The sequence below is a fragment of the Oratosquilla oratoria genome, chromosome 19 (genome assembly GCF_046742065.1).
Source record: "Oratosquilla oratoria isolate Oo_2021 chromosome 19, ASM4674206v1, whole genome shotgun sequence".
Taxonomy (NCBI): Eukaryota; Metazoa; Arthropoda; class Malacostraca; order Stomatopoda; family Squillidae; genus Oratosquilla; species Oratosquilla oratoria.
Window position 1 is genome coordinate 51112191 of NC_134795.1, and position 27897 is coordinate 51140087.

Consider the following 27897-nt stretch of genomic DNA (forward strand, 5'->3'; position numbering starts at 1 on the left):
CTTATATCACCCTCCTCCCCCTCTCTCCCCCCTTCGGGCATCATTCCCCCCTCCCCTCCCCTCCCCATACCCCCGCCCGTCCGCCCGCACACCCGTTATTGGTAAAACTTGACTGATGCGTAGAGAAGTATTGTACCGGATGTTGTTGTTGGTGTTGTTGTTGTTCCCGTGTAGGTCACTTCGCCCCTTGTGGGCGCAAAGGAGAGATTCGGACCCCCGGCGAGGGCCGCCGCCACCTCTGAGAGCCAGGTTCTTCCTTTATCGTTGATTAGTCTTTTAAGAATGAGTCTCTCTCTCTCTCTCTCTCTCTCTCTCTCTCTCTCTCTCTCTCTCTCTCTCTCTCTCTCTTTCTCTCTCTCTTTCTCTCTCTCTCCCCCACTCTCTCATCTTCTCCCCACTCTATCTATATGTCTGGCATTCTTTTTTATTGTTTGTAGAGTCGGTGGTGATGCCTGGTATACGGCAGGTTAAGGGCTGGGTTGTGTGGTGTATAGGGGGTGGTCGCCAGCCTCACCCTGAATAGCAGCATTAAAGAATGTTTGTTAGTGTGGAGGGGGAGGAGCATCTCGTAGAAGTTGCAGAACCCCCCAAGAGCAGCAGCAGGAGCTGTACTGACGGCGCGCTCGTTCCTTCTCCCTTGCAGCCGGCGGAGCCGCCCCACTTCGTCCTGCCGACGCACCTACACGAGCCGAGGGAGCTGAGTCTGGCGGTGGCGCGCGTGCTTCAGCGGGGCTCGACCGACTTGACCTGCCCCTTCTGCGGGCGGGTCAGCAAACGCAAGGACCACCTCAAGCTGCACATTCGAACGCACACCGGCGAGCGCCCCTACCCGTGCCCCTACTGCCCTCACAAAGCCATCCAGAAGTCTGACTTGGATAAGCACATGAGAACGCATTGCAAAAACTACCGGTGTCATTTCTGCTCCTACAGTAGCACCAATTCCCTTAGGTTGAACATGCATATTGCTACTGTGCATGGCGGGGAACAGCAGCAACCCACGGGTTAGGAAGGAAGGAAGGAACACTGCTACCCCATAGCAAACCCAAAGACCTGGGTGGGATCAAACTAGGGATAGGTATAAAATACTCAAAAATAAATAAATAAACAAATTATATATATATATATATATATATATATATATATATATATATATAAAAATATTATATATATATATAAATTATATAATATATAAATTATATAATATATAAATCGCAGCTGAAAGTCTTTGATCTTTAGTTTGACTTGTGGTGAACCGACTGAAGTTTGTGTGAAGAAAGCAGAATGGAGGGCAATGAGGTTGTAAAGGTTGTAACAGAGGACGGGGTAAGGAAGGAGTTGGGGGGGCCCCCCGTGACCGCCTACACTGTTCTAGTCGACGGGGCCTTGGCCCATCCCCTCGCGGGGTCCCCTCACCTCCTGAGCTCGCCCTTGCCCCCTTCAGCTTCAGGAGTACCTGGTGGTAGCAGAGGTGGTGGTGATGGAGGTGGCACCAAAATATACGGCGCGGGTTGCGATCACACCCTGTGCCCTGGGTGTGTGGTGTTGCTTCTCCAAGGCGCAACTGGTCACCCACATGGGGGAGGTCTGTGCCAGGACTCCTATCGGTCGCCCTTTAAGATAATCCTAAAGCGCCCCGTGTGACTCATCCACAGACAAGACCTTTCCTTCGGACTGGGGAAAGGGGGGCTGGAGGTCCCTATGTGGAAGCAGGACTGGGAGAACTGGAACACTTGTCGCCGTACAAGGCTCAGTGTGCCGGGTAAGGTGCTCGCCTATCTGTTGCTGGCGCGGTTTCGATACCATCTGCTAAATTTTCAGGAGTCCAAGCAGTCTGGGTTCGCGTCCTTTAACTCGGCAGCTGATTGGATCCTGGTGTTTGGTCGCTTCCGTGTTCTTCCGGAGCTCCGACGGAATTTCAGGGTCGCTTGCAGTCTCTGTTGATCTCAAGAAGTCGTTTGACACTACATCGCGTGAGTCCTGTAGGATCTTCTGGGGGCCCTCTGGGATCCTGGGGTCTTTTGGGGGATCTTCTGGGAATCCGTGGGAGTCCTGCAAGGAATAGTGACTCAATATCTGGTGTCTGCCCTGATAGCTTGTCCGGGTATGTCCTCGCCTCGGCACTTTTCAACTTCTGCATGGGCTAGATTTTTGGGCAGATTTGTAGATCACTGCCATTGCTGAGCATCCGTTGGCAGCACGAAGGGCATTAAGCATATCTTTGATGGTGATGCTGTCCTTCTTGCGAAGTCGTCAGAGTCCCTGGTTTCGAGTCTCTTCACAGGGAGGTGAGACCGCAGGGAGTCTTCCGGACTAAAATCGAAACCCAGGGGTTTGGGGGCTTACCTGGTCTGTCCATGTATGTAGCGAGGTCATTACAGTGGTGGGTCATGTCACGACGTCGGGTTAGCATTGCCCATGGAGCTATGGAATCTCTCCGCCAGGGGCACTGTCGTTATTCATGCTGGAAGGCTGAGGTCCGAATCTCTAAGTCCTTTGTGCTCTCTGGTTGTGGCACTTGGGCACAGAATCCTGACTCGAAAGGGGCGTGTCGACGACGTCTCTGGCGCCAGGGTAACTCCCGAGCGTCAGCTCCTGTTGCATGAGCACGTGGCAGGTTCTCCTTATGTTGATCCCACTCACGGGCTGATTTGGTGAGGTGTCAACCCGCGGTGCTGCGCTTAATGGCCTACCGGCTCCGGCGTTTGGCCTTCAAGCCTGAAATTTCATAAATCAAATCCATCAATCCATCAACCCGCGGTGCAGGTTCACAGGAGGAGGCCTACTCATGCCGAGAGCTGTATACAATGGGTGGGGTGCCTGCATGGGAGATTGCTCGGAAACGGTGGGATGTGACGTGTGAGTGAAGCGACGCGCCTCCTGACGTGTGCTCCCAGTTGATGAAGGTAACGAGAAACTGAGCTAAGTCGGTTTCTGTTGGGGAAGAAGTGTTCATTTGAATCTCTACCTGAAATAAGAAATAAGAATTGAAAAGTTTTAAAGTCGATAATTGTTAAACGGATATTTTCCTTTTTTTTATACAGCTTTGGGAAAAAAAAATACGTCGAAAAAATGGCTGTGCAAGAGACGAAATTTTTGTTAACAAGAGAGCAATGTCGATGAATTACTGGCCACGTGCCCGAAAGAAAGAAAGAAAAAAAAGAAATGGGGAAAGGAGTTTGGTTCGGAAAAAAAAGTGCGATGGTGTAGAATTGCACCTCTTGTATTCATTGTGTCATGTGTTTAACGAAAGTAACAAGGAGAAAAACAAACACGCAGCTAGAACTATTTTGATATATATATATATTTTCTGACCTAAGGTGACCCGACTGTAGTTTGTGTGAGGAAGACAGAACCCCCCGCGACCCGCCGGCACTTAGGGAGTCGTTCTTTCTGTTGCAGCAGCGACATCCAGTGGCTCTGGAGGGAGGAGGTGGAGGCAGTGCAAGAGAAGAAGTGTGTGTGGAGGGCAAGGAGGTAGTGGAGGACGGGGTGGTGGAGCGGGGCCCTGTGACCGCCTCCACCGTTCTGGCCGGCGGTGCCTTGGCCCATCCCCTCGCGGGGTCCCCTCACCTCCACCTCAGGCCACCTCTTCTCCCGCCGCATCTTCACCGGGCACCTCACGCCCCCCCGACGCAGCAACCTCAGCTTCAGCAACACCCACACCTCGTCTCTGCTGACGACAGCAGAGGTGGTAATGGTGGTGGAGGAGGAGGAGGAGGAGGGGAGAGTGGTGGTGGTACTGGAGTGTACGGCACGGGGGACTCTGCGTGGTACGCGACGACGCTGGGGAACCACCTGTGCCCAGTGTGCGGGTACTGCTCTTCCAAGCTGTCGAACGTGAAGGCACACCTGCTCACGCACACGGGAGAGAAGCCTTACGCCTGTCCACTCTGTTCCTATCGAGCCTCCAAGAAAGGGAATCTCAAGCGCCACATGTTCCACATTCACAAACGGGAATAGTTCGGTTCCTGTAGGAGGGAGGGACGTCAGTTATCTTTCTTTGCCTTTCTCCATTTTGGTTTTTAAAGATTTTAAAATGAAAACAGAATAATGCGTTTCAAAATCGATATTAAATTATTGTTAAACGTGGGTTTCCCCATTTGTTTTGGAATACAGATTAACACATATATATATATATATATATATATATATATATATATATATATATATATATATATATATATATATACACATATTATATTTATGTGTGTGTCGAAAAACTAGGCTGTGCAAAAGACGAAAACAGTTGGCGTGAAGTGTTTCGTTAATAAAAGAGCAATACTGAGGAATTATTGATCCCGTGACTAAAGAAAATGGGTTTTTTTTTTTTTTTTTTTTTTTTTTTCTTTTCCTTTTGAAAAAAAAAACGATGGTCTAGAATGTTACACCACACCTTTTCATTGTGCCATGTGAGTGTTTACATAGGTTGAGCCAGCTCGGGGGTTGATTTCTGTGCTGTGGCGTGTTGATCTCAGCTCGTGGGATCGAGTACCGGGCTCGAACCCATCCTGTTGGTGGCCGAGGAGTTGCTGAACCGAAGGCCTTTTTTTCCTTTTGCAGGCGAGCGCCTCAACGGCTCTTCCCTTCGTCGTATCGTCTCCCTCCATCTCCCCGTCAGCCACTTCCACGAGCGCCAACACCACCACCAACACAGACACCAACAGCACCACCACAACGGGAGTGCCCGTGTCGCAAGTCCAAGGAAGCCCCCAGCTGGAAGACCAACTTTTCTTCCAGTACCAAGACACGCAGAAATACCAGGACCCGCAGGAACAACCCCAGCTGCAGTCGCAAGAGCCGCAGCCGCAGCAGGTGTACCGTCCAGACCGCATGTGTCAGTTCTGCGGAAGGACGTGTCAGTCGAGGGGCGCCCTCAAGATCCACATGCGGTGTCACACAGGGGAAAGACCCTACTGTTGTCCCTTCTGCTCGTACCAGGCCCATCAGCGGAGCAACCTCAACAAACACATACGGATCCACACAGGAGAGAAACCGCACGCTTGCCCTCATTGTTGCTACCGGAGTAACAGCCGATACAACCTCAAGGTTCACCTGGCCACCCACGGCGCCGGCGGCGGCGGTGGTGTAGGCCCCGAGGAGAACCGTCAGGATCTGTTGTGAGGTGGTGAGGTGACCCTAGGGCGGTGCTGATCGAGTTGAAAAGATAAGAATTGATCGCTCCATACGCGGAAGGTGTTCGAAGGGCGCGACGAGCCAGTTCTCTCAATCGAATATTTTGATTCCAACATTCCGTGCAGCTAACCGAAAAAAAAAATGTATAAATGTACAAAAGGGGGAACCTTCAAGCGCAGCATTTAAACTGGTGACGTTCCTCACATGTTTCCGTTTCGAAAGGAAGAAAGTGAGAGATGAAACGAGTGGAATAAGCAAAATACAAATTTTGAAATGCCTTTCTTATGTTTTGGGTAAGAGGTCCCCAAGAAGTTTTAACCCCCACGGGTTGGTGTGCCGGAGACGTGGGTGGGGTTGGGTGGGTTTGTGGGGTGGGGGTGGGGCTATGTTTTGTAATGGTTGTGATGAAGAGGGTTCGCGCGCATGCGTGCCCGATGCTCGTTACGTAGCTAGACTACTCTCTTTGATACGAATGTTTTTTCATAGTCAAGGACTCTCGTGCTTGTGTTCGCGAGCACTCTGAAGAAGCAAGTCACAAGGCGAAGTCGCTAAGGTGTATTTAACATTTTGATCATATTTTCTTGCAGTATTGTGATGAAGATAATCAATAAAGAAATAATAAAGCTTATGTGGGTTTTCCTATCATTGTTTCTCAGTGTGTATGTGTTTGTGACGATTCGTGCGTCTAAGGTGCACTTTGCAAGGAACTTGAAGGTTGAGGGTGATGAAGACATCGCTCGAGGACGAACTGGACTGGAGGTCCTGCTCGTAGATGGCGAACTGCTTGGGTGAAGGACTTAGGTTCTATTACCTAGAGAGAGGAAGTCACGGGACGGGAGTGAGGCAGGACAGAAGGATTATCTAGAAGGAAATAGACAATAACTGGTTTACCAGCAGAATGGTTAACGAATGGAATTGACTTAGCAGGGAGCGCTGAAACAGGTTGATTTAAAAAGATTAGATAACAATGGATGGGGATGATAGGTGGTAAGGGATGTAGGTCTACCTAGTGTAGGCTTTATGGTCTCTTGCAGTCTCTTCCATTCTCATGTTCAAAAGTTCCTTATGAGGGAGTTGGGTTGTTGTGAAGGTAAAAGAAGCTGTGAGATACGCAGATGAAGAGGAGGGACATTATCTCATTTAAAGAAGGTTAAATGGCGTTGGGAAAGGAAACCGTGACTGTATGTAAAGGAAGATAGTAAAGTACGTAGAGGGAGAGAGGCGGGAAGGACATGATGTATTTTAAAGAATGTAAACAAAGAAATAAAATTAAAAAAAAGTGACGTTTGGGAAGAGGAAACCGTGACACTGTGGGTTCCTAAGTGTGTGAAGGGAGTAAAAGGCTGTCTCTCACGTGGGTGAGATGTAGGAGGGCATTGTTGTCGTTGCCACCAAACTACCTACCAGGACCCGGACACATCGACCGTCTACGGCCCTCAAGGTTCGCCCCAAAAGTCTTGGAATGCCGCCTTTCGAATTTTCTTTTCACAAAATCCCTGCAGCAGTCACACCGAAGTCATGGTTCCCTTTACTAGCCACCTGAGTCAGAATTCGTATTTCGTGGACCGAGATCAGAGTGTGACTGCTGCAGTTGTTTTATATTTTTGAGAAGAAAATTCAATTTGGGGGTGGGGGAGGGGCGGGGAATTCCCGAGACTTGGCGGCAAATCTGCAGGTAGTAACGAGTTGTGGGAGTTGCGGGTTCATTGATGTTCTTGGCTGTGAAGTTGTGTCCGTTGTGGGGGTTGATAGGACGAGTCTGTCTGAAACTTGGCTTCTGTCTTCTTTCCAGCTGCGATCTCTGCCGGGGGGGACTCAGATCTCCGCTCTTGCTCTGCTCAGCGGCAAAGTCTCCTCCTCCTCCTCTTGCTCCTCCTCCTCTTCCGTGACTCATGCCTTTGCCGGGGCAGGGGTGCGAGCCTACCAGGGTGTAGAGCGGCTTGGGCAGGGGCGGCTGGACCTGACGTGTGGCGTGTGCGGCCGCGTGTGTCCGCATCGCCATAGCCTGGAGGTTCACGTCAGGACGCACACTGGGGAGCGGCCATACAAGTGCCCGGCCTGCCCCTACCGCGCCCTTCAACGCTCCGACCTCACCAGGCACCACAGGAGCCACACGGGCGAGAAGCCCTACGCTTGCCCACTCTGCCCCTTCCGCGCCGCCGTCAAGTTTAGACTCAAGAGGCACCTGGCCACCGAGCACGGCACGCCGGCCTAACTGGCCGGTGCGGTCCGGTTCCTGACCCGTACACGGCCCTGTCCTTACCCCCCACCCCCATCCCCACCCCTCCTCGTCGTCCTCCTCCTACTCTTCCTGGCTCGCTCGCACGCTCTGGCCTCTGCACAGACTGGCCCTGCCCAACGACTGGTTGGTCGGTTGGTCGGTCGGTTGCACAGGCCGCGGGCCCGCCCACACACAACCTACTGCCCCCCTACAGTGGACAACCCCCACTCCTTCCCCCCCCCGTCCCTCCTCCTCCTCCTCCTCCTCCTCCTCCTCCTCCTCCTGCCAAGCGTTGGCATGCCGAGTTGCCACGCGCCAGCTCGAAGGCCCCCTCCGTCGTGTGTGTAAGAAACCTGCAGGAGGAGTGACAGTAATCGTCGGGGGGCGCGCGCGCGCGCGTGTGCGTGCTCCCCGCACGTTGCCCCGACGGTGGCTAGAATAGGGGGCGTTCCTATCACCAGCTACCTCATTCACATGTATGTTGTCGTTGTTGTTAAGCTTAGGAATCAAGCTTCCTTGCGGTCACTGTGTCTGACACTCTGAACTACCTCAGCAAGCAAAGTGTGCGAAATGTTTTATGTTTAAGCTCTTCTCCCTCCATTTCATTTGCCCCATTTCGGTACCAACACCTTCCCACACACACGCACACACCACCACCACCACCACCACCACCACTTCCTCACTCCCGAGCGCCTTGTAGAAGTTCCTTTCCTTTGGAGTCAGGTAGCGATGTGTCTGCATGCCCCCGTGTCTACCCCTATAGTGAACCTGCACTTGTAGCCATCCCTACCTTCATCTTCTCCTCCTCCTCCTCCTCTTCCTCCTCCTCCTCCTCCTCCTCCTCCATAATCTCCACCAATACCACCACCCTCCCCGTCCTCCACATCTTACTTTCGTTTTCCTCCATGCCTTCATCCTCTTCCTTTCTCCCTTTCAACCTCTTCCCTTTCCTCTCGCTGCTTTCGTCTTTCACCTTTTCTTTCACATTTCGTTCTTCGCCACCACTTCCTCCACTCCCTCCTCCTCCTCCTCCTCCTCTCCCTCCTACTCCTCCTCTCCCCTTCCATCCTTCCCCCTCCTCCCTTCCTCTTTTCTCTTTTCCCCTTCCTCTTCCTCTAGCAGCGGTCCCTCCGTTTTTCACACGAGCGTTTCCCCTCCTCCTCCTCTCCCCTCCTCCTCCTCTCCCCTCTTGTCTTCCCCTCGTACCCCACCTTTTGTGACCCCCCCCTCTCTCTCTCTCCGGTTTCCACATGTGCATCTCCCCTCTTCTCCCCTCTTCTCCCCTCTTCTCCCCTAGCTCTCTGCTCTTCTTTCCCCTCCCATTTACTGGCCTGCTTCGCGTCGCTTCGCTTGGCTTCGCTCCCCGTGGAACACCCAGTTCCCCCTCTTCTAGATTGACCATTCCTCTTCTTGAACTAGTTACCCTAGTAATCACTTGTCAGCCTCCACCCGCCTCCCCTCTCATCTCCCCTTCTGCTGTACCAACTCACCATCCCAACCAGCTGTGTACAGCTGGTTGTAACAGGCAGACTGTGTTACTCTTACTTTTGTACAAGTAACAACTTCCGAGTAACAACAGCCTTTAGTCTTCCCCTCCCCTACCCACCCACCTGCGTTATTCCAGAACTCATACAGGCTGTTCCTAAATACTTGGACCCATTTATTGCAACCTCCTTTGTTTATTCCCCCCCCCCCCGTCACCCACCCACCCTCCACCTCTATTTTTGTCTTTTGTTTCACCACGTGCGAAACGCAAAGAAACAGCCTGTTTAGCGAGATTCCTGATAGGTGGTATCCTCGTTGCTCGTTCGTGTTGGGTGTAGGGTGTGTCTCGTACCCCCCCCCTCTCTCTCTCTCTCTCTCTCTCTCTCTCTCTCTCTCTCTCTCTCTCTCTCTCTCTCTCTCTCTCTCTCTCTCTCTGTTTCTCCAATTTACTTTTTCTCTCTCTTTGCTCTATCTCTTCCTCTTTTTCTGTCCTCTCCCCCACTCTCTCTACTACATTCTTCCACCTCTACTCCCTTCCACGTCCACTTTCTCCAATTTCCAGTTCCTCTTCTTTTTCTTTGCTGCTGTCTCACTTCGCTTCTTTTCGTTCCTCTCCCCCACATTTATTCTCTCTCTCCTCTCTCTCCCCCTCTCTTTCTCTTTCAGTCTCGCTATCTATCTTCTCCTTCCATTGCCTTCCCCTCTTCCTTCTCCCCTCGATCCCCTCGCTTCCCTCTCTCCTCCTCCTCCTCCTCCTCCTCCTCCTCCTCCTCCTCCTCCTCCTCCTCCTCTTCCTCCAAGCTTTACTCTCCTCTCCGTCATCTCTCATCTGCGGAAATTTTTGTCACGTGTGTGTATAACACACACACACACACACACACACACACACACACACACATATATATATATATATATAATTGGAGAGTTCAGAGTACCACACGAACGCTGTTCCTTTCCAGTGTACTACAATTAGGTAAACACACGTACACACACACACACACACACACACACACACACACACACACACTGTAGTGTGCATTCCTATGTGTGTACGTGCCAGTCCCTGGCCCGCCCCCTTATTTCTCTGTTGCCCATACATCTCGAGCCCCACTTTCTCCAGAACTTCAAAATGTTGCATCCCATCGCGTATCCATTCAAAGCACGGTTGTGGTTCCCTTCTTGTTACAATGTGGAACTTAATCATTTTAATCGTGAGGGTTGTAATGTCATGGTTGTCGGGATGGTTTCATTTTATGTGAGATTTGCTATTGTGGATTTTTTTTTTTTTTTTTTTTTTTTTTTTTTTTATATGCGAGATGATTCCCCCACCCCACCCTGTCTTCCTACACCAGTGGTTTCCAAACTGGAGGGTATAATATCCTCGTGCGGGGATTTAACAAATTTTCGGAGCTAATGGAGGGGTGACAAAAGGAAAAAAAATTCAAGAAAACATTGCTGTACCCGGCATAGGATTATTAACTTGGTACGTATAGTTGTAAATCTGAAAAAAAAAAGTTTGAGAACCACTGGCCGACACGGACAGATGTTATGATTTTCCTTTCCCTTGGCCTTCCTGGAATACGTTAATTATCCCAAATCATAGTAACTTTATTTTATTCTAGAAGTATTTAGATACAATGCACACTAGTAGAATTTCTTTGAGAATAAAAATGTTATTCTAAGACAGCCTCTGGCAAAAAGAATGTATCGAGTATTTAAGAGCAAAAGTAGTGTGTGAATAACAAGAATTGGTGGATTTAGGTGGGGGACCACTAGTCACTAATGTTCTCTTGGGATTCCTGTTGATGTTCTCACAGCAGAGGGAGGGACCCCCCTAGTGCAGTGGAAAGTTTTCTGTCACAGCCTTCTTCATTGTGCATTTTAAGTTTCTTTTCGCGATAATTTTCTTCCCTTCTTTGTTCTTCCTCTCGCTCTTCTTCTTCTTCTTCTGTTCCTTTACTTTCAACACCTCTGTCATCTCCCTTCATGTCCCCCACATTCCTGTTTCTTTTCCCCTCCCTCGTGTCTCTTCTTTTCATTTTTCCGTCTTCCTCTTCATTTGTTACCTCTCCCCGTCTTTGTGGTCCACCATTTCATCCTATTTCTTATCTTACTCCACCACTAATACCACCGTCATCCCCATCCACATCTATCCACCCCAAGCTCCACTCCCTTCCCTCCATGACTATTCCACCCTCGCCCACTTCGCTATCTCTAGAAGGACATCACGTTCCCATTTTCCACCTCCCACTCTCTTTCCTCCATCTTCATTCTCTTTCCCCCTTTCTCTCTTTCTCTCTTCATTCTCCTTCCTCCCCCTTTCTCTCTTTCTCCTTCCCACCTTTGATCTCCTTCCCCTCCGTAATCCCGATTCCACTTGAGTCTCCCTACGCCTCCACTCCCACGTTTCCATTCCCTCTTGCTTCTCTCTCCACCTTGATTATCCTGTTCAGCCCTCGCTCCACTTTCTCTCCACCCATTTTCAACATTCTCCCCGTCCCTCTTCCCCCTTCCCTTCTTCCATCTCTATCCTTTAACCCCCTTTATTGAATTTTCGCCTTGTCGCAGTACACCTTACATTTTCTACTTCCCCTTACATAATCATCTGGACTCGACCAACACCCCCCGAAGCCCATTTCCATACACCCAGTCCACTCCCGTTACACATTGATCGACAATATCCACTCTTTTCACATTCGCAACCTCCGCTGTAAATCTGTATTGTTTTATTGGGAACTATCTCATGTTGGCATCCCCATCGGTGAACGGGCCGACAAAGTAATTCGGGATGCAGCGTCGCTCCCGTCCAAGGCAACCGTTCCAGTCATCACTTGGAGGCAACAAGCATATAACTAGTAACCACGAATACACAATAACAGACTCACGGCCCACCTTCGAACCCACTCTGCAGAATGGCAAAGGCGCTGCGAGAAAGCTACGTGGGCAATTGAAGACTCAAAGTATATGTACATCATTTTGACTAAGGATGACGCTTTTAAGACTCGCTGATACGATTAAGGAGATGTTACCGTATCAGTGGTTATCTGTTGAACCTAGCTGCCCCTTTGCCCCCCCCATCCCTCAATATATCATATATTCTACCCGAACGTCCCACCTCGCAACACACACACACACGCACACACACACACACACACACACACACACACACACACACACACACACACACACCTACCTACCTACCTACCTACCTACACCTCAATTAACGCTCTTAGAGCCCTGATCTTAAGAGAATTGACACCAGTGTTTTTGTGTTTCTGTTATCTTCTCCAGAAAATAGACCTCTTTAGAGTATACTGTATTCATCTCCATGTCATTTACACGCCCTGACGTAACACCAACATATTCATAGTTAAATCACACCATCATATGAATCGCACGCGCCGTATCACGGAGTCCAAACCAAACATCGTAAGACCCAAAATTGTCCTCTGCAACGTTTTTATTTTTCCCGTAAGGATATACGTCCTGGTGAATCATAGGTCAACTAAACTCAATCCTAACCCGCCCCTTTCTCGGTGATCCTCGTTAAAGGCGTCAATGAGGAGTTTAACTCCTTTTGAGTCCTTGGCTTGATTGGCGCACGTGAGGATTTTTTTTTTTTTTTTTTTTTTTTTTTTGAGGTGCATTAAGGCGTTCTGTTTTCAATCAGTTGTGTGTGGTTACCAACATACATATATACATACACGCATGTGTGTGTGTCCAAAAAGTGGATTTCTAGGTCCATTCAGTTTATCACGGAAGAATAGAAAGACAAAATGTGGACGGGGATAGAGCAAACGGTCGAATGAAATTCAGCTTCGTGACATCATCGCTCGTGAGACAACAAACGTTGTAGACGTCAGGTTCGTCAACCTGTCTTTGAATGAAGATCTTCAATGGGAAAGGCCGTAATCGGTCAATCATCTCTCTCTCTCTCTCTCTCTCTCTCTCTCTCTCTCTCTCTCTCTCTCTCTCTCTCTCCCCCCCACAGTGGGCCTGATGACTGAGAATAACGAGCGCGACGTTCAATGAATACACCAAAAAGCAAAGGCGACCACCATAATTATTTACCAATACATAAAAACCAAAATATGCAAAACAAAATTAAGAACATATTTGCCAAAAAAAAAAAAAAATCACGAGCCACGTCCTTCTTTTCGCTGTCTAAGGGGTCACCTGGAACCGATTAGAATCACCTGTTGGGTGTCAAAATTTAAGGGGGAAATGTCACACGACACAGTAGGGGTTAACCCATTCAACTCCGATGACAAGATGTCTTGTCATTTGGTCAAATAAAACAAAAAATCATAATAAAACAACAAAATGTTTGATGATCAAACAGCACCAGAAAAATATGACGTCAGTCCTCCTCGCTTCGCTGCGAAGCGAGGACTGATGACGTCATATTTTTCTGGTGCTGTTTGATCATCAAACATTTTGTTGTTTTATTATGATTTTTTGTTTTATTTGACCAAATGACAAGACATCTTGTCATCGGAGTTGAATGGGTTAAGAACATCATATATACCTTGGCATAGTCAAGCTTGGTAAACAATCACGATGAACTTAGAAAAAATTCCCATGGTTTATGTATTACTATCCGCTTCAAATGATTACTCTCACCTTATTATATTTTTCATCATGGCTTACCGCCGCTTGGCCCAGTCCGCTAGTAATTATGGCCATCTTGCATACGTCACTCCACCCACAAACGGCCATCTTGCATACGTCACTCCACCCACAAACGGCCATCTTGCATACGTCACTCCACCCACAAACGGCCATTCGGGGTTAAGTTCGTCAACAAGTTTCTTTTAATGGCATAACGAAACTGATGTGAATTTTAAAAGGCCATAGCTAATCGGTCGTAAAGACCATTCATTGCGGAAAAGAAAGAACATGTTTATTTGTTAGATGCGAGGGGGAGATCATGGTGCACCGTTGAACTTTTAATTAGAAATATTGCGGTTCGGTGATGGCGTAGGCTTAAAACCAACCCCTATCTCCCCACCCCCATTTTTTCAATTAATTAATTTATTTTTATCTTTTCTTTTGGGGAGACCCGTTTGTTTATCAAAATAGAAAAAAACGCGCGCACACACACACACACACACACACACACACACACACACACACACACACACACACACACACACACATTTTGAGTCTAGGTGTGTTAGGAAATAAGAGAATAGGAGACGGGACCCAGCGAGCATTGCTTTTTTTCTGTATACTACAATTAGGTAAACACACACACACTTATTTTTTTTTCCTCCAGTTTCAGTTCTTGGGTAATTTCCCCCTTTAGGATGTTGACAGACTTTGGAGAACTAAATTTTGTTTAGTTGTTAGTTTAGCGAGACCCTACGATTTGTTGAACTAAAATTGTTAATACCACCTTGCTAGCATCGGCTCGTGACTAGTGTTAACCAGTACTTCAGTTAGAGGGCGTAGTTGTTGACACGAGAGGCGCCTGTAACGTTTCCATGACGACTATGTACCGTTTATGGTATCCTTCCTTCATGACTGCATGACGTTGATATGCTTATATACTGCTTTATCTCTCTCTCTCTCTCTCTCTCTCTCTCTCTCTCTCCACGATCTCCTCTCCATTGCCCTCGCTGCATTGCTTAACATTTATGTTGTCAGTCACCCTTAGTGTCCTGTCACCACCCAGTAGCCCCCTCCCCCCCCACCACTCCCCCCCCCAACTCTGTATACATGTCTGCAAAAGTCGTGATGCAAGACTGGCTTTGTGTAGACTGCCTTCAAAAAGTGGTTCACTGCTTGTGCTTAACATAGACCAGTGGTGCTTCAAATGTGTGTGTGTGTCCGCGCGCGCGTATGCGCTTGTGGTAAATATAATGTGCACATAGATATAAATATATATATATATTATATATGTCCTAAAGTGGTACGTGTAAAAATCAGATGGAAATTAGAATAACAGAATAGTTTGTCGTGCTCATAAAAGAATGAGCTGAACAACTATTTAGAGTCGAAGAGCAGTTCAATTGGTTGTCCCTGCTTGTTTACCTGTTTGTCTCCAGGCACCAGTATGTATGTGTGTGTGTGTGTATATGTGTGTGCGTGTGTGTGTGTTGCTCTGTGCTTTTTACTGTATATGAACCGCGGAACAGCTAGTGGTGGTGTTGTTGTATTTGTGGGTGTTGTATCAACCCTAGTCGTTGTAGGTCGGCAACTGAGGGCGTCTTTCGTCTCTTCTCTCTTGCAGTGGGCTGGGGAGGGGTCACCGCGCCCCTCGCAACCACAGGCCCTTGGGAGACCTCTGGTACTTGGCAGCAGTGCCATGGTCGTCGGGAACAAGTCTCCTCCTACTGCACCACCTTCCGCCCCGGCAAGGTTCCCGGTCCATCCTGCTGGCGAGGGCGGAGTCGACTCTGGACCCTTAGAGTACGGGAACAGCATGCCCTTAGGGATCAGGGCCGCCGCCGCCGCCACGCCCGCAGGAGGAGGAGGAGGAGGACCCAATGCTTCGTTTGCCTGCAGGCACTGTGGCAGGGCGTGCCGCTCGAGGGCGGCCCTGGAGATCCACCTGAGGACGCATACGGGAGAGCGGCCATACACATGCCCCTACTGCCCCTACAAGGCAATCCAGAAGTCGGACTTGAACCGTCACCTGCGAACGCACACAGGGGAGCGGCCCTTTCAGTGCCCGCACTGCTCCCACAGGGCCACCCAGAGCTCGGCGCTCAAGGATCACATGCGGAGGCATATGACCTGAACCTAACGGCAGCAGTCTGGCTGCCCTGGGTTAGGGACAAGGGCTGTCTGCACTGCTGCTGCTGCTGCTGCTGCTGCTGGGGCCAGATGTCCTAGTACCACGTCCTAGCCAACCGGAAGGCCTGTCCGTCGTCTAGCCAGCTAGCATGCGGCCATGTCCATTGCTAAGCCACACCTAGCAAGCGAGTCTCTTGTCCACGGCGTGGCCAGATGTCGGGGAGGATGTTCTAGATGTGAGTAAATAGTCTTCAGGTGATTTTAATCCACCGAGGCGTAGTCCAGTAATGACCTACGGCCGTGACCTGACCTGGCATGTGTTCGGACCGACGGGAATTAAGAATTCTTATATTCTGATCTCGAATTGCAATATTCCGTGTTTACTGTTGTCCCCTGGTGTCACGAGTTACTCGGTTATATGGTGTTTATCCTGCTTTTAGTATTTTTTTTTCATTTATGTATGTATACATATATATATTTTTGTTATGGTCATAGAAGGCCTTAGTTACTGGTCTTTGGTGGTGTCAGACACTTGTATGGGAGAGGACATGTAATATCTGGTTGATCTATATATATATATATATATATATATATATATATGTATGTATGTATATATATATGTATGTATATATATATGTATGTATATATATATGTATGTATATATATATATATGAATGTATATATATATATATGTGTATATATATGTGTATATGTATATATATATATATATATATATATGTATGTATGTATATATATATGTATGTATATATATATGTATGTATATATATATATATGAATGTATATATATATATATATATATATATGTGTATATGTATATATGTATGTATATATGTATATATATGTATATGTATATATATGTATATATATATGTATATATATATGTATATGTATATATATGTATGTATATATATGTATATACACGTACATATATATATATATATATATATATGTATATACACGTATATATATGTATATACACGTACATATATGTATATGTATATACACGTATGTATGTATATGTATATACACGTACATATATATTGTAATGCAAAGGTTAGACATGAAAGTATATGCTACCATAGAAATTATCGGATAGTCTGTAGTTTTTTGGAGAGAAAGAAAAGTGTGGTGTACTTAGGCTGTCTCATAAAGTATTGTGATGGAAGGAATTAGCTTTTGGATTCGGTTTGTCACTCTGTGATAACAAGTATCCCACTGTTGTGGTCGGCCAGGGCGGATCTGTGCGGGACTGGTGTGTCCCGCCTCCCCCTGCCCCCGCCCCCGCCTCCCCCCTCCGAGGGCACGACGTGTCATGGGGGGCACGGCGAAGAACAGCCAAAGAAAGAAGGAAGAGGAGGGCAAGGCACAGCGCTGACTCCTGCCTCTTTGTCTTGCAGTCCGTGGAGGCGTCGGCTGCCGCTTCGATGGCCATGACGATTTCCTGGCAGCAGCACCACCATCACCAACAGCAGCAGCAGCAGCAGCAGCTACAGCAGCAGCAGCAGCAACAGCAGCAGAGGGGAGCCGTGAGCCACAGCTGCCCTGTGTGTGGGAAGCTGTTCATGAGGCGGGATGTGTTGAGGCTCCACGTGCGGACTCACACAGGAGAAAAGCCGTACGCCTGCCCGCACTGCCCCTACCGCGCCTCGCAGAACACCCACCTTAGGGTCCATCTGAAGGGCCACACGGGGCGTCGGCCCTTCGCGTGTTCCAGGTGCTCCTTCACGTCCCACACGCCCGCGGGACTCACCAACCATATCAAGTACCATGAGGAGCGCCCCTAGCATTCGCCGCGGGGGGCGCGGTCGGGCCTTTGGGCTGCTGCCAAGTTGGGTTTTTTCTTCGGGGCGAACTGAAACAGAATCCCCCCGTCAGGCCGGGAGCGGAAGACAGACTGGTCGTGTGTAATTGTACGTTATGGTCTTTGGGGGTGTGAGCGGCAACTGTTGTTTGACCGGACACGACTGCCTGAATACCACGGAAAGGAATCTGCAGAATACTCCGTTGGTTATTACCACATTGCGTTACTTTTTTTTTTTTTTCTCTCTCTCTCTCTCCAACCCCTTTTGGGTTTTTGGTTAGCCCGAGGAGAACCCAGATGTTGTGGGTTTGAGGTTTCACACGTGAAATAAGAATAAATAGATGAGCCATTGTTCTGTCTTCCTTTACTTGAGTCCGCCGGAGAAGTCAAAGCGGGCCGTGTGATCAGTGTCGACCCGCATTGACGATAATATCTTCTCGAAGTAGAAGAGTTCACCACAAGGGAGTGGGGTGGGGCGGGTGGGGGGGGTTGCAGTAAGCGTGTGTGGGGTGGGGGGGTCGGTTGGGAAGTATGATTTTGACAAAGTGTATAAATCGTCTGTGTTACGATGTAGCTATTGTAACATGTTTGTATAATGTGCGAACTCATTGTGATAAAGAATTAAATAAAGTAGTTTGAGAAGTTTGTATTCTTTGTTATTCCTTGCTCAGCGTGGCTCCTGTCTTTGCAACGTTGTGGGGAGGAGGGTTGGCACTGATAAGGATGAAGTTGTCCGTCAGGGGCCAAAATGAAAAGGAGATTGCTTAACGAGGGCGAGAGGGTCAGTACTATGGTGTGATCCGTCTACGACAACGTTTCCCAACGTGTGGTGCAGAAACCAATGATAGGTGTTGCTGGGAAGATATGCATACATACATACTTACACTTCCCATTATCCTTCTAGTAATAAGATATCAGTTAGGATTTGCTTAGACCACAGGCGGTGCTCTTAGGATCAGAAAGTGTTGGAAAATGCCTTTATCCTTTTAGTAATAAGATGTTAGTTATTAGGGGGGGGTGCTAAAAGGCTTAGACCTAACTACCTGGGTTGCGAAGGTTGGGAAATGCTGGTCAAGAAAGATGATGGTAGCTGAAAAAAACGGAATGTACGACAATAATATCGATGGATGTAGTGTAGCATAGCTTCCTCTTAGTCTCGTGCGAGACCAAAAGACACAAGTCGCGTTTGGAAAGTGGTTACTGCTCATTAAGACTCCTGGTATTCGTGGGTTCCTCGTAATGAGGAAAATCTGTGAAAGGGAAGCCTAAGACGTACCAACCAACCAACTCAGGATTACCAATGGTTCCGCCACTTAACTTGCAACGACCGTAGAATTTTGTGTTGTAATTTTTGCGCGGTAGTTTCCTGTTCTAGTGTTGAAACTTTACTCACGTGTAGACCAGTGGTTGGAGCCTGCTCTCCCACGTAATCGACCGTAGGCGGATTCTGTGCCGGGAAGATCAACATTGACGTCACGTGACAGAAGTGCGGGTTGCAACGGTTCGAAACCCATGTTGTGTACAAGGGAACTTCAACCCAGATGTGAATTAATTTTTGTCATAGGAAATGAGTTTTATATATATTTTTATTAAATTTTATTCAATTCTATTTATTTATTTTTTATTTGTTTCATTTATTTATTTATTTTAATTATTTATTTTATTTATTTATTTTATTTTATTTTGCGTGAGCTAGTATATGCCTCGGAGGGAGAGTGGGAACGCGCTGGGAGATGGATAAATGTGAACAGCATCTGTCCAGTTATGAGGAAGTTCTAAAAAAATAAAATAAAATAAAAAAATCCAACACCCTTCATCTGCTGTAAACTGACGACGGGGCTTCTCGTTTGTTGCAGGGGCTCCAGAAGAACCCCTTGCAGCCGAGGCCCTCCTCCACCTCCACCTCCACCTCCACCTCTTCTTCCTCCGCCGCCGCCGCCGCTACCTTGTGCCTTGTGCCAGGGCAGGTCTTCGCCGCTTCGACGCTCCTATCACATCCCAAGATCCTCATGAACACAACAAGTTCCTCCCGATACAGGAACGCGCCCATAGCCACCAGTGCCGTCGCCGCCTCCACATCCTCCTCCACCTCCTCTTCCTCCTCCTCCTCCTACTCCAGCAGTTCTATGGCGCCCCCCGCGTGCCGCGCGCCTTCGAAGGGCCGCAGAGGCAAGCTTGGCGGCGCGGCGAAGGAGACTCCGCCGCAGGCATACCGGTTCCATTGTCCCTTCTGCGGGAAGGGGTCTCAGTGGAAGAGCAACATGGCAGTGCACATTCGGCGACACACGGGCGAGAAGCCCTTCAAATGTGCCAAGTGCTCGTACCGGGCTCCGCAGCAGTCCGATTTAGATAAACACATGTTCATTCACAGGTTTGATAGATAGATACCCGCGTCCCTCCCCTCTCTCTCTCTCTCACCCTCTCTCTCTCTCTCTCTCTCTCTCTCTCTCTCTCTCTCTCTCTCTCTCTCTCTCTCTCTCTCTCACTCTCTCTCTTTCTCTTGCTTTGGTTTTGGCCATGTTCCGTTGTCCGTATAGATAGTGTAAAGGAAAAAAAGTCGAAATTATTCCTTTTTCTCGAAGTTGGGAAATTCAGTACGGCGTGAAGATGTAGGAGGAGCAACTGGTGTTGCTCCTTTTTCTGTAGAAAGTTCAAAGGCTCAGTTCGAACGGTTACTGGAGGTGCGGGCGCTGTTGTGAAGTATATTGACCCCCCCCCCCTTCCTCTTCCTCTTCCTCCTCGTATTCCTCTTCCTGTTCTTGCTTCACCCCTCTTTGCTCCATCGCATCTCACTCTTCTGTTACACCCCCCCCCCCTTTCGTCCCTCGTTTCTCAGTATGGTTACCCGCTACCTCAAGAGTGTCGCGTGTCGTAAGACCCTGAACTCCCCCGTCGGGAGGACTTCCTTAAGTACTCGCTACTAAGAACCCTCTTTAACCACCCACCCACCCACATCTTCCTCACTTCACTACCCCTTTCGTCTCTTCCTCCCCCCTCTCCCCCCATTTTTCTCCCTCCTATAATCCTCCTCTTCCATATCACTCCTTGCTGACGCCGTCGTCACCGTTGTTGTTCTTGTCCTTGTTGTTGCTGTTGTTGTTGTTGCAGCTTTCTGACGCTTCGCTCGCAAGCAATTCTCGCTCTCCCTTATCCCTGAGGGTGGTGGTGATGGTCGTGGTGGTTGATGTGATGATAGCCTCACGAGAGCGCGACTCAAAGACGTCGCCTGCATGATGATGATGATGATCGGCAGCCATCTTTAGTTAAATTAACATCTCGACTTCCTCTTGCTCCCTCTTGTATGACGACAAGGAGGACGAGGACGAGGATGATAATGATGATATGCTCGTGGTACTGCATGACTTGGCGCGGCATGCTCCCTAATAAGTGACTGACTGCTCACCTAATTGATTGACTTGATTAATTGATGATTGACCCCTCGATGATCGCCACTCTATACTACTACTACTACCACTTACTACTACTACCCTCCTGGCCTCCTTAACTGCCCGTTAATGACCCACCACCACCACTACCACTTGCCACATCCACTACTGTTATCACCACCACCACCACCACTTACCACTTCACCACCACACCGCCATCATCACTAACGGCCGACGCGAGGGCCCTGCTGCGGCCGTGCCCTCTCCGGCTCCTGATGAGGTGCTTTCGTCTCACGTGGGGATTCTCTTGTGTTGTTGCAGCAGTTGAGTGATCTGGTGCTGAGTGGCGGTCGTCTCGCCTGCCCTTTCTGTCCGCGGTCCTACGCCACGCTGAACGACCTCAAGGTGCACCTCCACTCGCACCGACTCGACAAACTCTACTGGTGCCAACAGTGCGCGTACAAGTCCGACTCCAAGTCTAACCTCCTGAGGCACCTGCGGACCCACACGGGGGAGAAGAGGCACCAGTGCCCCGTGTGCCCTTACCGCGCCGGTCAGCGTTCCGACCTGCGCCGCCACATGCGCGTCCACGCCGACAGGCGGATCGCCAACAAGCTCCAGTGCCGCTTTTGCGAATACAGCACCCACTCGCCCATGCAGTTCGCCTTCCATATCCTCGAGAAGCACGGGGCGTCCGCAGCGGCCGTCGCGGCGGCAGGGGAACCCCCGCCGCCTCCGCCACCCCCGCCACCGCTCCTCCCACGTCCTCCTCCTCCGCCGCCACCGCCGCCGCCGTGTCTGCAGTGAGGGCCGCCAGTGCCGTTCCCCACCCGACCAACACCCGCCTCCTGCCGAGGATTGGCAGCTGGCGAGCTGTGGGGCGCGCCTAGGAGAACTGCTGATGCCAGGAAACACAACAGCTTGCAGCTACCCTCCCCCCCCCCGCACACCATATTCCCCCTCGCCCCCCGCCACAAGCTTACGTTCCCGTTTCCTCCAGATGAACCAGATGTATGGGGGGCAAAGCGTGAACAGTGCTTAGAAGGAAACTTAACTTCTTGATGGGTTGATTTTGATGAAGCAGTGACCAGTTGAAATACTCGGTAGGATGGTGTGATCTTTTTAGGGCTTTGGTGACACGTGACCCGCCCAGGTCCTCACGACGTCCAGAGGATAACCTCGTGGCACTCGGCTCGTAACGAACAAGAAGTACTTGACCCAGGTCGAGGGGTGACGCAAGTACTCGTTCGGCTGTCAGACGAGGGCGGGTCGCCATCATCGGCTTCTTTGGTGCTCTTGTGGGTGACAACTTCATCGACATTTGCGTCGTCTTGTCCGTCAGGAGATGCGAGGTGTGATGGCTATCGTGAGTGATCATGACAGTTGCATGGACGTGCGGCAAATAATGTGTGCCGGGCAAGGGAGCCGTTCCCACCCAACACACCTCGACCGCCGACGTCCGAGTACTGTCATTCCTCGTCGAGCTCCCCTCCCGAGGTGTTGCCATCTTCCCACCTCCTCACAATACTCCTCCTCCTCCCAACTACTCCTCCCCCATCTCACCCGCCTCCTCTTCTCTTCCTCCTGGTCCTGCCCCTCTTCTTTTTGCTCTTCCTGCCCCTCCTCCTCCTTTGCGTCTGCGCGAGCGTCAGAGCCTGACGACTGATTCAGAAATGAAAATAGTGTCAGGGAGGGAGGGAAGGAAGGAAAGGTAAAAACAGGGGAAAGATTAAAATGATAGAAATAAAGGAAAGGACGAGGGGTGTAGAGGCAGTGGTGTTCTCTATCCTGGGGGGGGTGGAACCCCCCCCCCAGCAGAATAAAATCACCTGGCGGCAGCCAGAGTGAAGCCTTGCAAGTTTACAGTCGAACGAGTTTAATGAAATCACTTGACGAAAGAAATGAGCCCGAGAGGGTGCCTTTGGTACTGGAAGTCGAGGTAAACATTAATAAAGTTGAGGCGTTACTATCCAAACAGAAATCGGTTGCCTACCATAGGTGCATTTTATATGATTATTATCCTTATTATTATCCTTATTATTATTATTATTATTATTATTATTATTTGTTGTTATTTTCATATTTTTACTTAATGGTGACCTGAATGAATTATTAAAAAGTCGTAATACTATTGAGTCAACTCGAGATGGGTGGTAATGTTTCAATTAAAAAAATGATGAAATGGTCTGACAGTGACCAGAATAAAATGTTATCGTAATGCCATGTCAGTTTTTATTTAACACTTATTCTCTTGAATCTTACGCCATGGCAGCTGTTGCAATGGAAATGATCTCATCAGAAGACAAATTGGTGCGTCTTGCAAGGCGACAGACAAGCTGGGGACACTGAACTTGGTCGTAAACTTGTTGCAAGAGGCGTCAGTCGATTTTATTCGGCCACGAGTGCCCTTTCCCTTAACGGAGGATGAAAATCTTCCAGGGGAAGGAGATAAAACCCTTTCCCGTACCCAGGTGTGGCCGTGTTGCATTGATGATTATGTTCAGGCGAACTAGTGCCTAATGAGTAAAAGCAGCAGCGACTGCAACAGCACTGTAGGAGAGAAGCCAAACGCAGATTATGGGATCTGTTGAGCGAAATATAAATACATTGGATCCCATACTCTGCGTTTGGCCTCTCTCCTACAGAACTTTAGTCTACTTTGCTAACGTGATATAAAAACAGGTCAAAAGCGATCTTGATGGCTTTATTTGGTGCTCCTTGGGTACTTAGCTACTGGTAAACGGTTTCATTCAGCTAAGAGTGGGCTGGGGGCGTGACCAGGAGGAGTTGGGGATGATGTTGGGGATTCAACCTGAAGTATCAGCTTCCCGAGTGAACGACGATGACGAGTCGAAATCGTTACTTGACTGTATTATCCAGATGAAAGATTGTGGAGTTTTTTTTTTTCCGCTTCACAACCTGTAGGCTTTCCAGATGTGATTATTTTCCAACCCCCTTCGCTGGTGTGACGTTATGTGTTCCCGCCAACCGATTCGATTCGTCTGAAGGGCCTTGGAGGAATGTGACCCCATCGTTGTATCAATCGGAATCATAGTGTATCGCCTTAACCCATTCAACTCCGATGACAAGATGTCTTGTCATTTGGTCAAATAAAACAAAAAATCATAAAACACCAAAATGTTTGATCAAACACCAGAAAAATATGACGTCAGTCCTCGCTTCGCTGCGAGCGAAGCGAGGATTGACGTCATATTTTTCTGGTGTTTGATCAAACATTTTGGTGTTTTATGATTTTTTGTTTTATTTGACCAAATGACAAGACATCTTGTCATCGGAGTTGAATGGGTTAACAGAGACTCCAAACTGTACCCCAGTGTTTCTATTCTTTGTGATACTGTACGACACTCCTCTCGGCCGAGGACTCCCATAACGCGCCAGGTGTATCACCAAACCTCAGGTGATACGGATGGTACTATCACCGTATCACCAACGCACGATGCAACAGTGTAGTCTGAAAACGAGCTTCGAACTCTCCTCCACATTGTTTGGTGAACCTCGTTCCAGTCCCCACCTGGGGGCTGGTCGTGTGACGGCTTCGGTTACCGGTGTGGGCTGTGGTGTAAGATGCATCAAAACTGGTATTAATGGAGTTCTGGGGTATGGTATATTTTTGGTTGCAGTTAGTGGTAATCGGGGTTGTGTGTGTGTGTGTGTGATTCACCATGGCCTTGGATCACGTGTTGGATTCGTGATCGACAGTTATTAACCTCCCGGATGAGAGCTCAGAGCTCGTATGACCGATCTAAGGGTAATACTGTGACCTTACACGCACACACACACTCTTAACTCCCCGCCCACGAGAGTTGGAGTAACACCCCGCAGCGTAGCGATGCTGAAATTATTTTAGCCCTGGTCGGGAGTCGAACCCAGACCGCCGTAGTGGCAGTCGAGAACTCTTAACCACAGCGCCACGAGGGGTGTGTGTGTGTGTGTTATGGCACCAGTAATAAGTAAGGCGTCCAGAAACAGAGAGGCATCCCCGCCACTTGACTTGTTTCGAGTTGAGCGTGGATCATGAAAGGCTTAAGCCTCCTATATCCGTGCTTAATTCGAAACCAGTAAAAAGCGGCGGGGATGCCCCTCTGTTTCTGGACGCCTCGTTTATCACTGGTGCCAGGAAAAACACGAGACGCAAAATCCTTACGGTGCGATTATGTAATCACCATACCTCAGCGTTACCAAATCACTAGGTGCTGTAGGTGCTGGCACTTTTGTTAGGTGCAACCTGAAAACGCCTACCCAAAGTCCGCAGGTGGGATGGGATGGGGGACTCCGTGGGAGGGTGACTGGAAAGGGGGCGACACTCCAGAGCGCCTCTCAGAGGGATTTTCGATTTCCAGGGGGTCATTGCCAAGGTCCCCCAGTGTAGTGACTCTGGGTTGTATGGCCTGTGGGAGCACTTCCCTGTTTATGTACATCAGTTGGCACCCGTTCCAGATGGCTCTCCTTCCAGATGGCTCTCCTTGGCCCCCTTCCTCCTCCTACTCCTCCTCCTCCTCTCCCTTAGTGCTCGTCTCGATATTTACTGTACCAGCCTCCGCCGCCTACCCTACGTTCTTCATCATTCCCTACTCACCTTCACCCTCCCCCTGGGCATTTTCTCTTCGTCGACCATCTTTTCCTTTCCTCCTCCTCCTCCCTCCTCCCTCCTCCCTCCTCCTCTCCCTTCCAGTGCCGTGAATTGCGTGGGATCTCTCTCACCCCATTTTTTATGCTTCCGTCGGTTCTCTCTCCTGAAGAGGGATGGCAACAGACACACACACACTGGTCGAGTCCCCGACTGTCGCTACGGCGGTCCGGGTTCGAATCCTTCCCAGGGGTGAAATAATTTAAGTATCGCTGCGCTTCGTGTCGTTACTCCAAATCGTGGTGCGGGGAGTTGTGTGTGCGTGTAAGGTCACAGCATTACTATCGGTCATGTGCGTGTAAGGTCACAGCATTACCCATAGATCGGTCATACGAGCTAAGAGCTCTCTTCCTGGAGGTAAATAGCTGTCGTTCACGAGTCCAGCACGTGATCCAAAGACCAATGTGAATACACACACACACACACAATTGGAAGTTGAACTATAGGAAAGAAAATATGGGATAGAGGTGTTCTCCGTTTCGGAAGACACGTACACGTGTTGGTGCGCGCGCGCGCACACACACACACACACACACACACACACACACACACACACACACACACACACACACATACACTACTGTGTCTTTATGGGAAGTAGTCAGGAATAAAATATGAATCGATTCTTGTCCTCCTTCACCCCATCTTGGTACTTTTAATTATTTGGTACTTTTGATTATACTTGTGGAGAGGGCAAGGGCTGCGTCGTTTGCGCGGCCCAGGATACTTCCATGTATCAAAGAATCTTCCCCGTGTCAGTTGACGGCTATGACGATGACCTTACTTGTACTTGGAGAACCCAACTAGTTTTCGAATATGGACTATTTGTACTTTGCTTCTTGATCACGTGCTCCTTCTTCTTCCTCTTCTTCCTCTTTATTGTCGCCGTCTTCATCTTCACCTTCGTCGTGGTCTTCCTCACCTTAGGACGTAATCACAAGCAAGAGCTGTTAAATCAGGGGTACCAACCCTTGCCAGACACTTCTCGCGGCTGGCGAGGCCGCGGACCGACCTTGGATGTGATTGGTACGCCTGGCGACTGTGTCTCCCTAACTTGGTTCGCAGCCGTCCGACAGAACCGCTTGGAACTGTGAAAATGAGTGTTCACGAAGGAATTGCATTGTCGTGACATTGAGTGTAGCTTTGGCCCGAAGGAAATGTACAAAGTGCAGGAGATAAGCCTCTTATATCGCCCTTCCCATTCTCTCCCCTTCATTCCCCGTCTTCCCTCCCCTCTTCCTTCTCCCCTCGGGTTTCTCTTCCCCCTCATTCCCCCTCTTCCCCACTTGGTTTGGTTCTCTCTCCCCCATCTTTATGCTTGCACTCCACTTCCTCCTTTCTCCCCTTTCCCCTCTCTCCTCTTCCCCCTCTCTTCCTTCTCCCCTCTTTCCTCGGTTTTCTTTTCCCCCCTCTTTATCCTCGCTCTCCACTTCCTCCCCTCTCCCCTCTATCTTCTCCCCTCTCCCCAAATCGTACTGCCTTTGCTCCTATTCATTCATGCAGTGTTCCCTTTCCACCCTCCCCATTTAGTCTCGTTCTTCCATTTCCCCTCCTCCTCCCCCCCTTTCCTTCTTCCTCTGTTATCCCTCCCTCCGTCCGCCCCCTTTCTCTCCTTCCTTTTGCTCACCTGTTTTTTTTCTCTCTCTTCTCTCTCTTCTCTCTCTTCTCCTTTCCCCACAAACATTTATTTTTGTTTCCCATGCCAGCGCCTCTGCTGCCCTTCCTCCTCCTCCTCTTCCTCCTCCCCCTTCATTGCGATCTATCTCGACCGTCATTCCCCTTCTTCCCCCTCCTCTCCTCCCTTTCCTCTCTTCCCCTTCATCTTCCTCCGGCCCTGTCTCTTCCTTTCCTCTCTTCCCCCTTCCTTTCCTCCCCTTCCCTCTCTCCTCCCCTCCCCTCTCTCTTCCCCGTCCCTCTCCCTCTCTTTCCGTTTCCTCCCCAACTCTTCCCCAGCATTTCTTGTTTCTTCGTTTTTTCTCGTTTCCATTTTTCTTCCTATCTCGTCTTCTCCCTTCTTCCGTTTTCCCGTCTCCCTCTCGTTCTAACTTCCCTCCCCAATCATACCCCCCTCCCCTGATCTCCTCCCCATCACCTACGTCTCCCTTCCCCATCTTCACTCCCCAATTCCCTCTTCCTCCCACTCCTTCTCCCCTCCTCTTCCCCTACCACTGGCGCCCCTCGATTTGTTGCATCTCTCACAGCCTCGATCTCAATTTTTTTCCTTCCTTCCCCCTTTCTTCCCCCATCCCCCTCCTCTGTATCCAGCACACTGCCCAGACATTGAAGTGTGTGTATGTGTGTGTGCGCGCGCGCATTTCGAAGTTCTAATGTCAATGATTTGTCACATTAGTGTTTTGTAATGTTATCTTATGTGTGGTAAGAAATATATTTTGACAGTAATTACCGTGGTTTTACTCTGTACCCTCCTACATACCCCCATTGTCTTCGGCCCGGATTAGAC

The 27897-nt window shown here is 49.2% G+C and overlaps 1 protein-coding gene across 18 annotated transcripts in view; it reads left to right on the forward strand.

The window, feature by feature from the left end:
* Positions 1-27897, forward strand: part of LOC143035883 (uncharacterized) — a 241077-nt gene that overhangs the window by 78459 nt on the left and 134721 nt on the right. The window contains exon 6 of one of the 18 annotated variants that reach the window (XM_076203007.1): positions 19259-19831. The exons of 9 other annotated variants lie outside the window; for them this stretch is intronic. In XM_076203007.1, the coding sequence (XP_076059122.1) occupies positions 19259-19786 (528 nt within the window). In that variant the 3' untranslated portion in view covers positions 19787-19831. Of the gene's footprint in view, positions 1-643; positions 1022-3399; positions 4351-4560; positions 5760-6925; positions 7364-15074; positions 15662-16998; positions 17644-19258; positions 19832-21109; positions 21596-27897 lie in introns of those variants that run through there. 8 more of the 18 variants (XM_076203010.1, XM_076203004.1, XM_076203005.1 and 5 more) reach the window with 8 other exon arrangements.